General features: G+C 42.1%; 1 protein-coding gene across 1 annotated transcript in view; it reads left to right on the top strand.

The window, feature by feature from the left end:
• The window catches only part of col22a1 (collagen, type XXII, alpha 1), a 61,441-nt gene that overhangs the window by 33,668 nt on the left and 15,273 nt on the right, over nucleotides 1-12,500 (top strand). Inside the window, 17 exon segments of the mRNA XM_048230480.1 lie at nucleotides 3,210-3,263; nucleotides 3,790-3,888; nucleotides 4,297-4,350; nucleotides 4,527-4,580; nucleotides 4,978-5,031; nucleotides 5,497-5,541; nucleotides 5,949-6,011; nucleotides 6,196-6,249; nucleotides 6,807-6,848; nucleotides 7,390-7,422; nucleotides 7,727-7,780; nucleotides 9,378-9,431; nucleotides 9,667-9,720; nucleotides 9,836-9,889; nucleotides 10,037-10,090; nucleotides 10,996-11,100; nucleotides 12,339-12,383. Of these exon segments, the coding sequence (XP_048086437.1) occupies nucleotides 3,210-3,263; nucleotides 3,790-3,888; nucleotides 4,297-4,350; nucleotides 4,527-4,580; nucleotides 4,978-5,031; nucleotides 5,497-5,541; nucleotides 5,949-6,011; nucleotides 6,196-6,249; nucleotides 6,807-6,848; nucleotides 7,390-7,422; nucleotides 7,727-7,780; nucleotides 9,378-9,431; nucleotides 9,667-9,720; nucleotides 9,836-9,889; nucleotides 10,037-10,090; nucleotides 10,996-11,100; nucleotides 12,339-12,383 (972 nt within the window).

Raw genomic sequence — 12,500 nt, 5'->3', positions numbered from 1 at the left:
GGAACAGCAGAAACACGGGCTCTAGCGCCCCCTTGTGGCAGAAGCTGAATCAATGACTGAATTTAAGACAGTGACAGATGACAACAGGTGTGCTGTAGTGCAGCTGTGTGCACATTATACCCCCCAACCCACACACACACACACACACACACACACACACACACACACAGGAGCGTGTAAAGTACCAAAGTTTGCTCATTTAAATTCACCTCTGGCTCAATGTTGAGTTCTTGGAGAAAGCCTTTCATAACTGATCATTCTCAGAGATGAGAGCATACCCCGTACAATGAACTGAAATGAAAGTAGTTATTTTTACAATTAATAAATATGACCCTGCAAGCCGAAACCAGGCGCTTTGCTATTTTGAGAAAATCCACGATAAACAAACATAGGGGTTAAAATGTTGAATTTCACGTTTTCGCATAATTTGACAGTATACAGTCTACACTTTCATATTGTGAACAAATTTCATGGAAAAAACATGTTTTGACTGTTCAACCCTGAGTTTATTTAGATGAAGATTCAACACATTAGCAGTCATTCCCTTTGTCCACGCCGCTATAAGGTTTTACAGTAAAGCTAAAATGTACTCAATATGTCAGCTCTCTATCGTTCTTGGCAGATGTAACCGAATATGCAACGAACATGAATGTGAAAGACTTGCCTTTCAGGGCACGAACGGTCAAAAGTACAAACTTTTACAAATATCCTGGCGTCATTTTAGGGACCAGGAGAAGTTTTCCATTTACAGTACATAGCGCATTTTAAAAGTAGGCTATACACAATCTGTGTACACAAAACTTTCTCTCCCCTTACTTCCCCCGAAATACATTAATTATATTCTATAGTGACACCTTATGACCGTCCCAGGTATTAACTAGGGGGCAGAAAAAGACACTCACTGCACCGTTGATGAAACTGCACATAGTCAGTCATCCGCTTCAAAGTCACGATACCGTAAGGCTAATAATAACTGCGCCCTCACACTATGGCACATGACAATTTACTTAAAAAGGTAATTTTCTCCTCTTCTGACATATCGTGACAGGAGAACCATGGCAACTTTGGATGCGGTTATCTAGCGATACTTTTTGCAATACCCTTGTTATACTGTACACACCGTTGGAAAGCTTAGTTAATGGCCGTTCATGTGAGCACAATAACTTAATTTTGTAAATTTTACCAAAGTGACTGGTTTCGCCTTGCAGGGTCGCAAATAGCAATTAGTAAAAAGTCAACGTCATCATTAGTTACACATCTACACAACATACTGTATATTATAGCAGCAAATTTCAGCTTGGAAATGGAATATTGACTCCTATTCGGGAAACAGACTACACTGTAGGTTTTATTTACACGCACCACTATAATTTGACAGTCAGATTGTAAGTTCCACAGGACACACATCCTCCATGAGCCAAATGCTGCATGGATACGAGTTAGTATCCAGTACACCATCCCACTACAAGCTGAAGCTGTATGGCCTGTCCTGTGGGACGGCACTCCTCCTTATTCCACTGAGTCAGCCGAGCTGCTCGGATGATGTAGACAGGAGACATGGATGTTCTGTTGCTCTGTAGATCTGGAGGTGATATTGACAGGCTATGCTGAATGGCTTTGACTCTGAGTGTGTTTTATTTATTGTTTATGTTTTCATGTATAGTCATGGAAAGTGACAGTTGTACAGTATGTGTGTGTGTGTGTGTGTGTAGATGTGTGTGTGTGTGTGCGTGAGTGCATGAGTGCATGCATGCGTGTATGCATCTGTGTTTTTTGTGTGTGTGTTTGTGCACCTGTGTGTGTGTATATAGGTTATGCGTCTGTGCTGATGCCTTTCCCTGTGTGTGTGTGTGTGTGTGTGTGTGTGTGTGTGTGTGTGTGTGTGTGTGTTGTATTTGTTTGTATTTGTGTTTGTGTAAGGGATGTACACTTAAGAGCAATGGCCCAGAAGAAATTGCTGTCTGAGAATCTGACAGGGCTTTGAGCTTGTTGTACGCTTGACTGCTTGGACATAAAGTCACTCACCCTCATTGAACACACACACACACACACACACTCACACACACACACATACACACACACACACACACACACACACACTCACACTGCACACACACACACACACACACACACACACACACACACACACACACATTTCATTTGTGTTCTACTTATCTACCTTTTCACATATCACAGATCTGAGATCATGGATGGACATGGATGCAGTACATTGTTTTATCCACTAGATGGCGACATGTAGCCTCTCAGGCCCTTGTGTGCTTAACTTACTGTCTTCTTCTCATTTCTCTTATTTGACAATCACCCCTTCCTTCCATCCTTCCTTCCGTCCTTCCGTCCTTTCTTATGTCCTAGCACCTTCTAATCAATCACGTGAAGGAAACAAGGAAGTGATGCAATAAGGATGGAGGAGTCAAGGACTGACAGATATAAGAAATTAGATATCCTGCTCACTCAGGCATGACTTTTAAGAGACATTAAGTACTGATGGTGTGGCAGCTTTACCTCTTGTTATTCAGTGTACAGAATTAGTGATTAAGATCAATCATCAAAACATTATTGTGCATAATTGGAGTTTGGTTTATAAATAATGGTGGGAATTTGAATGCTGAAGAACACATTTGTGAAAACCGTTTACAACAATATTATAACAGACTTTTGAGGTAGTTTTCGCTTGTTTGGTTGTTGTGTCGGAGGTGCTATCCTGTCACCATCAAGTCATTTACAGATAAAAGATAAGAATGATGAATTTAAAAGAAAATGAAACCTACAGTATATGCATCGATTTCATCAGGATCGCTATACAGAAAGCGAACAATGACCTCCAAGTGCTTGACTTTTAAATATTACTTTACTTAGACTTGAATACCCTTGAGAGCCCATTTGTGTTTCAGCACAAACACATTAAAACACAAGAGTACACACAAACAACACGGCATGTTACTTTGACACAGACATAAACAAACATAATCACACACTGATTAATAGAACACCGTGTTTGCGCAAACAATGCACCACTGTTTGCATTTAATCATGTGCTTTGCAATGTTTGTCCGTCTTGAACTCACATTTTATATGCTACCTCCATGGGTCACTCCCTGCCCCTTCCTGGATGGTTGTTCAGAACATGATCATTTGTGCAATGCTGTAATGAACCTTGTTTGCAATCAGTAACATGCTATTATTCACAGGGTAAAAAAGGAGAAAGTGGCTTGCCTGGTGTTGATGGACTTCCTGGACCCCCTGTAAGCACTTGATTTTTCAATGTGACATTGATTAAAATTGCTTGAACTAAAATTGTTTTTTCCATAATGGATGATTGTTTTAATGTTTGTTTTTCAAAGTGTTTCGCTCCATGTATAATAATTTTGTCCAGTTTACTTATTACTAGCAAGACAACTCTAATATAAGCTTTTTTCACTTGAAATGTGCTGCATTTTCATACTGGATTTAGTACATCTGAGAAATGTCACTGTAAAGAGAGAAGATAGTGGCAGCAAACAGGAATATGTATTTGGGTACATCAATTACCCTTACATCCCTATTACATATGAACATGTTCACAGCATTGCTCAATTTTCATGAAGCTTGCTGCTTCATAATGAAACCACATGTGTGCAGTGCAGACCAGCCTAGTCAGACATTAGTACTTCACAGACATGTACTCCCTCTAGTGGTTGCCTTTGGAACTGTAGTTGTAGGCCAAATAGCCTAAGTTGCTTTCCGCTTGGGATTTCGCGGATGGTCACCGTTTGTGTGTTTCATTTTCAGGGTCCTTCGGGTCCTTTGGGTCCCCCGGGCCCACAGGGTTCACAGGGTGCACAGGGTCCACCTGGAAACCCTGGCAACAATGGGCAGACTGGCCCTCCTGTGAGTACTGTTTGATAAAGATGCTATTGCTCCAGAGTGGCTACAGCAAAACTTGCTACTCATAGATTTTTCACCTGAAAGTCCCACTGTTAATATTCAGGTGCAGTCTATACATATTACTGTACCTCACTGTGTTTTTTTGGTATTAAATACCATCAACACTAGCATCACTCACAAGTAACTGAAACGCTTATTCCTCAAAGCATAAAAAGGCACCTGAGATTCTACATTATTGATAGAGTTCCACTTTAGTGATGTGATTTAGACTTGCTTATTTGTACACAGTATTGATGTTGTTATTCCAACACAACATAAGACAGGCTATTAACCAATGTATTGTTAAATGCTTAAAGTAAAAAATCAGGCTTATTGATAATAACCCTTTGTTATTGCTTTTCTTCTGCACAGGGACTTCCTGGTGAAATTGGCTTTTCTGGCAAACCGGGGGAGCCTGGCAAACCTGTAAGTTTCCGCTGTGGCGACCGCATGAGACCTATCTGTCACATCAGTGAATCAGGCCTCTGTCTCATACCACTGTGAGATTATATTTTCCCTCATTCAGCGTGACAGTCGCTATCCGAGCAACGCTGTAAAGTTCCATTGTTACATAATCTCCCTTCCTCCTATCATCTCTCAAGGGTCTGCCGGGCAAAGATGGTCTGGACGGTTTCCCTGGCAACGACGGAGCCAAGGTCAGTGGTGTTAAGCATATGGATATGGATGTGGCGCTCCTCTTCCAAAGACCCCACCGGCCTGCTGAGACGCCGGGCAGATTTTAGGGCTGTTACGGCCGACTCATACAGCTGCATAGCATAGCTCTTTATCAAGGCCCACAAAGTGCTTTGCAAGTGGGTGGGGGTGGGTGGGGGGGGGGGGGTGGGGGTGTCACTTCAACCACTACCAGTACCCCATTTGTTAATGTAATGAAACACTCTGTCATGATATGATATATTAAGATGAATTGATATTGTACATCTGCAAAGAGCTGTTAAACTGAGGTATCCACTTGTAGTTAATAGTTGCAATGCCAGATTGATTTCTCTCATTGCTGCCATCTGACTCAAATGGCCTTTTGCGCTCCCCGTGTAGGGACCAAGAGGAGAGTCTGGCCTTGATGGGGTTCCAGGCAAGTCAGGGCCCAAGGTAAGAACTGCTACCAAATACTGTTTATAAAGTTCTTCAAAAACTCTCGCCTTTCAGACACCGAAGGTTTGTGTTTTTGCGAACGCATCATGAAATATTTAAAGGTCTAAAGAAGATGAAACTGTCTAGTACTTTTTGCTCATGCCACGATACAGAAATAATGTATTTCTGCTAGTGGTATTGCCTGCAGTTTGATCTTTAATTCATGTTTACACTTTAAACATCTAATTGGGGAGGGAGACTCCTGCTTCATGATTTAGACAGCAGAGTCAGAGACAAGGCCTGGGGGTGTCTGAATCAGTCTGCTGCTGGTGATGGTGTCATGATGAAGCTGATTAGAGAGTGATGAGGAGAGGGGACTGGCCTTAAGATGAGAGGATGTACGTGCCGATATACTGTATGTGATATGATGGGCAGTGATGTGGTGACGAGTGATGATGGAGTGTCTGTGGGTTTCTGATCTAGGGTGATGACGGACCTCCTGGGCCACGTGGACCTCCAGGGGACAGAGTGAGTTGGTCACACACACACACACACCATACAGTACACACACATGCACACGCACATAACACACACATGCACACTGGTATACACATTGCACACATATGTATACACACACACACACACACACACACACACACACACACACACACACACACACACACATACAGTATGCGTGCACACACACACACACACATGCACACACACACACACATTCTTAAATTTGACAACAGAGCTAATTTCAGCACAGGAACATTTCTCACCATTTGTATGTCTGTCCCCCTGTTACGTGTGTGTCTGTCCCCCTGTTATGTGTGTGTGTGCGATGTGTGCGTGTGTGTGTGTGTGTGTGCGTGTGTGTGTGCGTGTGTGCGTATGTGTGTGCGTGCGTGCGTGTGTGTGTATCATCTCTGCAGGGAGAGGCAGGTTCTCCTGGGCAGTTAGGTCCAATGGGTCCAAGAGGAGAGAAAGGACCAGCGGTGAGTTGTTGATTTACAAACACAAACACAAACTCAAGCCAAGTACACAGCACATACACAATGCATGTAAGGCAGAAGTAAAAAAAACAGGTACATGTATGTACAGTATGCAATGCTGCACCCCACATACTGTATACCGATGGTGCCTTTGCATTCCGGCTCTCATCACTGGTCTCATGTTTAGGGTGACAGAGGAAAGGATGGCTCAGTTGGACCAAAGGGTGATCGAGGTGACACGGTAAGAATGCTGTCTGAATTAAAATGAAACATACCCACGAGAATCCCAATGAAAGGAATGTGCAAGGTGTTATTGCCAAAGTGTTGCCCTCTGTTCTCCTCTCTCTCTCTCTCTCTCTCTCTCTCTCTCTATCTATCTATCTCTCTCTCTCTATTTATTCTCTTCTCAAACACACTCTCTCTATTTATTCTCTTTTCTCAAACACACATACACCATTATCTCTCTCTTTCTCTCACTGTCTCTCACTCCCCTCTTCTCAAACACACACTCTCTCTCTGTCTCACACACACACACACACACACACACACACACACACACACACACACACACACACACACACACACACACACACACTTCTTCACTCTCTCCTTAACTTATTAGCATCTTTTTTTTTCAAGTAAATGGCCTACATAGTAGCATGCTTTCTCCCCATGGTGCATGGCCCATCATCAGGCCTCGTCTCCCCAGTGATTGCCATTCGGGGAAGCAGCATTAATTAGTTCATTAGTATGCAACCAATCGCTGAGCCCCACCTCCTTTCCTGTTCTTTTTCCCAGGGTGCCGTGGGGCCTCGAGGAGTGCCCGGACTGCCAGGAGACGTAAGTAATTAAGCCAGATGAATGCGAGGAGAGAGAGAGAGAGAGAGAGAGAGAGAGAGAGAGAGAGAGAGAGAGAGAGAGAGAGAGAGGCCTATTTTCTTCCCACCGTGTTGCTGCTCTCAGTTTCGCTCTGCTGTAATAAACGCGAGTGGCCGCGGGCCGGGCGAACCGCTTCCTGCATCTAATAGAGGGGGATTTGTCATTATGAGGAGTAATCATTGCTACCGTGTCCTTGTGCAGAGTGTGAGACCTGCAGAGAGAAATATATACAGGCCGCCCCTAAGGTTTGCTTATTCATGCCTTATGCTGACAAATGCTTCTGTTTATGTTTATTCAGGGTGGAGCTACAAAGTGATTAGTTGAGTCTTGTTGACTGATCACTAGTTTTCAATGTCAGGAAAAAGGTTTATTTCAGCTTTTGCCATACATCTGACCATACCCAGACTACCAGGGTATGTACCTGTAAGGTGCAGTGATGCTCAACACAACATCTCTGAGACACATGCCTTTCAACACAAACTCTGCTGTGTTTTTATTGCAGGTGGCCAATGTCATCCCTCAACCTGGTGACCCAGTAAGTCATAAACAAATTTACTGAACTGTCCCTGAGTTGACATTTTCAGGACTTTTTATATTAATTTATTAGATGTTGATATTTTTTAAGTGTTGAGGCTTACAATTGTCATACCATGTCATTATCATATGAAAAGTGATAATTGAGTGCATTAGGAGTCAGTGATTCAAAATTCAGTGACTAATGGGCAGGACACTGTGAAGGACAGTGGAAGATGCCTTTTTTTGTCTTCTCTCATTTGTGTGTTTGTTTGTTTGTTTGTTTGTTTGTTTGTTTGTTGTTTTGGTTGTCTTTACAACCATAGGGTCAGCCTGGAGAGAGAGGAGCAAAGGGAGAGCCAGGAAGTCCTGGAGAACCTGTGAGTTTCTGTCATTTCTGTGAACGTCAATATCCAGTATGCTGTAGATCTCTTGCTCTCTGTTTCTCTGTTGAGTGTACAGTTTAGTCCTGCGCGTAGATTAAAAGTGCAGCTTTAATCTGCAGAGCAGACATGCATAGCAAGATGGCAGTAGAGAGTTAGATTGCAAGATTGCTCATGTACGGTATCAAACAGATAGATGAACAAGCTGAGTATCAAATGACTTTGTACTCAGAATATTTTGGGTCCTGCAGTATATGGGTGATCTCAAATGTACATTTTTTGAAAAATTAATTAATTTATTCAGTGTGAAATAAGTTTTTTCTACAGTGCCAAATACCATGCATTAGTTACTGTAGCATCCTTCCTCATTCTTCATAATGTGAAAGTGGCCTCTTCATGCTCCCACTTCTTTCAAAAGAGCAAAATTAATTAAACTTGGAAACTCAATCATATTAATTTCATTTCCCACAAGACTGTTCAACTTCCAGCACCACAATTCTAAACGTTTGACTTTCATCAAAGTATAAATGCTCTGCTGTCAAGCCACTTTACACTATAGTATAGTCTTTCTCATTGGAGGCAGTTCTTACGCCTATGGTTGAGTGGCTTTATTTTCAGTAGTATGTTACATTGTACTGTGTGTGTACAATGTGGTAGCACAAATACAAATAAATATAAATTTGTATTTATCTGGAAACAATTCGATAAAAATCAACTGTGGTTGGGAATGTCTTTCCTATTTTGAGCTACTGTCATCTGTAAACAAACAATCCAGGCTCCTGGGGAAGAGTCAATAATAAAGTAGTGTTTCCATTTAAAAAGGAATTCATTTCTCATCTCAGTTGAGTTTAGGACCATTTCATACAATTCATTTGTAGTGCTCTTGCAATGAACTTGTCTCTTACAAAGCTGCTTTGGAACTCTTTGGAGTCTTTCTTCGCACCCACAACAAACAACACCATCTACAAAAAAAACCTCAAGACATTTAGCTTAGAATCCATTTTTCACTCTGACACATTGATATTATAAAACATTTTTCACCCTGGCACATTCATACTATAAAACATCCAAGCTTTTGTTTGCACTATTTTTATCCAGACAACATAAACTGTACCGTGAACAGATCTGATGAATGATTCAGACTTTCACCATAACATATCCCTAATAAGTCATCCTAGAAATCAGATGTTCCTGGTAAAGGCTTCACATAGCTCTATATTGTGAGTTATTGCTGGTGTCAAATTTGTTTGGCCATTACTGTTTCATGAAAAAGAAAAGGTCAGTTCACATAGTAAAGTGCACATTTTATTAGAAGAGCGGGACTAGCACTTCAGCGCTATGCGAAAAGGGCTAAAGGGCTGTTCATTTTCCTTGTTCATTTCAGCCTAGCTGCAGTGTAACGCAGGGGGTCTGCAATGTAACAATAAAGATCTCATTAAAATGGCAGGAACACTGTCAAACCTTCACATGATTTTAACAGTTACAATAGACCAAGATTGTGTATATATACAATTTTCACTTAAAGTCCTAAGTGCTTAAAGTCAGCTAGTGAAGGCAACATGCTAACGATCGTGTTCTTTACTTCATTCCACAGGGTCAAAGAGGACTTCCTGGTGAGCAAGGTTTCAAAGGACAGCCTGGGCCTGCAGTAAGATATCTTAACTCATCTTTTCTTAGACTGATTAAGAAAACTGGGCTGAAGTGTGTTCTGAAGTGTGTTCTAGTTGATTGTGCATTTGATAAGGCCAGTTGATTAATAGTGGTCTCTCTCTCTCTCTCTCTCTCTCTCTCTCTCTCTCTCTCTCTCTCTCTCCCTCTCTTTCTTCTCTCTCTCTTTCTCTTTCTCTCTCTCTCTCTCTCTCTCTCTCTCTCTCTCCATTTAGGGCCCTAAAGGAGAGTCAGGACCTAAAGGAGAGACTGGGAGAGTAGGAGATCCAGTAAGTGCCTCCTATTCCTCACACAGGCTGTGATGAATGGTACATTACAATATCATAATTTGCGTTGAAGTTGCAGCTGGGTTTTGTTCAGATCACTGTGTTGATTTGGTGACAGGGCCCACCAGGATTGCAAGGAGCTCAGGGTCTCCGTGGCCTTCCAGGCAATGTGGTATGTATTATTACTTAGTACCGTAGTAATGTAGCAATAGTGTTGTAATAGTGTACTAAACGTTTTATAGCACATGTGAGTCAATGGTGTAATAGCCTAAACATCTGACGCTGTTTCACATACTATCCATGCTGTTGTTCTTTATAGGGAATTCCTGGTAGCATTGGACCACCTGGTATTTCTGGACCAAGAGGAGAGAAGGTGAGACCTAACAGCATCAGCTTATCATTTATTATTATCCAGTATGGTCACTACTACCATTCATGAAACTTTTATTTTATCTACCTTGGGAGAAGAAGGTAGTCTCTAATCTTCTCATCTAGTCAGAATATTTTCATGAAGAAGACATCAAGAAATTGAAATGAATGGAGCTTTACTCTAATTATTTTTTCATAAGTTTATGTTAGATGATGATAGTGAATGGTCATGTACACAGTTGGCAAGTATGGGAATGCAAAGATAGAATGTTCAGTGTAGGTTACATTCAAAACTTGGATTGCGTTGGTGTGGTGACAGCACTGATGCTCACAACTTTTTTCATTTTACGGGGCCTGCCAAGAGGTAGAGGTTGATGGGCCAAAGTAAAAGCAGAAAGAGGATGAATCACATCCCTCCAGTGCCAGGTGTCCTGACATCCTTCCTGGCACCAGCCACACTCTGTGTGTGATAAACTCCCAGTGAGCTTCTTGGTCTAGTGTAGCTGCTCGAAGGTGCAAGGAAGGAGTGATAAATAAAAAGGCTGTAGGTTTTCAACGATTATATAATTCAATGAGCATTATAAAAAAAACACTAAAACAGAATGTGTCTGTGGGTAAGTACAGCATAATTAATTGCTAATCATTGACGAGCACCCAGATAGTACTTTCTTTCTTTTCCCAGGGAGTATGCATTGTACTAGCTCACACATTTGTTTATTTATTTACTGACATTTATTTAATGTCAATGGTTTCAACCATTCCAGTAAGAACCAAAGTCTGTGGTATCACCTCTATCCACCATTCTAGTAGTAGGAACCAAATTCCTCACAGTCTGTGCGTATGGCTATCTTCCACTAGTCAGATCCATACATTCATCTTCATCTTTATGTGTCTCTCTTTCCCCTGCAGGGAGAGACTGGCAAAGAGGGACCCTCTGGCCCCCCTGGTCAGGCTGGACCACCAGGGCTGTCGGGAGAGACCGGACCACCAGGGAAAGGCAAGGACGGACAGAGGGTAAGGGCCCGATGACTGTGCACTAGCCACACGGCTGTAGACTGCTACTGATCTCACACACACACACACACACACATACAAACACACACACACACACACACACATTCACAAACACATACACACATTCACTAGCTGCATCACATAAGCAGAGAAGCAATCAGTTCACATCCAAAGTTTCGAGGTACAACTGAATGTCAATGCTAGTGGGGTCTATTCTGCTGAGCCAGTAGACGCTATCTCCCAAACACATCACTGGCTCATGCGAAATAGCAGAATGCATGAACAGCATTTCTTCACTTGGTTAAATATGTATGGAGATGTACAGTATGTATAAATGGAAATCACTGTGGTGCAACTCCTGTTGTTTATAGATGTGCCGTATTCATTAAAATGACTTGATTTTACTTCTCTAAAATTTGTATGTATTTTTCACTTTCCTCTTGTTGAGCCTCCTCTCACATTAAAAGCTTTGTTATTCTTCTGTGTAAGTGTGTATTTGGAGTACCAGAGAACGTGTTGTGATGGATTTGTTTAAATCCAGCCCTGTTGCCCCAGACAGCCTTACAATAATAGGGCTGAATTTGTGGTTTACTCCACCTGAGTCTGCATATTTTATGTGCACTAGGAAACACACGGGGAAGAAAGTGTTTACGCTTTTGCTTTTCACTTAGTGATAGAAAGTGTGTGGCTGTGTTTTTGTGTGTGTGTTTCTGTGAAAGAGAGAGAGAAAGAGAGAGACACAGAGAGAGAGAGAGAGAGAGAGAGAGAGAGTGTGTGTGTGTGTGTGTGTGTGCGTGTGTGTGTGCTTGTGTGTGTGCTTGTGTGTGTGCGAGACCACTTTTTAATGGCATGGTATCTAGCTAATGAAGGAGCGCAGTGCTGCTGTGCAGACTGCAGGTGTTGTGGTTAACATCTAGCCTAATCCTAGTGTGCTGCCAACTCAGAACCAACACCTCATATAGCAGTTCTTAATAGAAGCCGTGTGTGTGCGTGTGGCGCGCGTGCGTGCGTGCGTGTGTGCGTGTGTCAGTCTGTCTTTCTAGCTGTGCTGATCGATGTTTCACCTTTCATTGTGAAATCTGGGAACATATCTGTGTTAATGTGTCTATAGCACATTACATGACTCTATGCACAGTGTGTGTGTTGGGGGGTGTATGCATGCCTGTGTTAGCTCTGAGTTTGTGTATGTGTGGGTCTACTTGATTTGAAAGGTAATTGTTTCATCTGTAAAATTACAGGGTGAGCCAGGATCGCAGGGACCACAAGGACCTCCAGGATTGAAGGTAATGTACTTTTATTCTTACTTTCCTAATTTCTTTCTTCTTTCCTCTCTCTCTCTCTCTCTCTCTCTCTCTCACACACACACATTGTTCTTGTCATTCTTCCTCCTCTGTAATCTT

Source organism: Alosa alosa, chromosome 20 (genome assembly GCF_017589495.1).
Source record: "Alosa alosa isolate M-15738 ecotype Scorff River chromosome 20, AALO_Geno_1.1, whole genome shotgun sequence".
Lineage (NCBI taxonomy): Eukaryota > Metazoa > Chordata > Actinopteri > Clupeiformes > Clupeidae > Alosa > Alosa alosa.
This window is presented reverse-complemented; position numbering and strand designations above follow the sequence as displayed.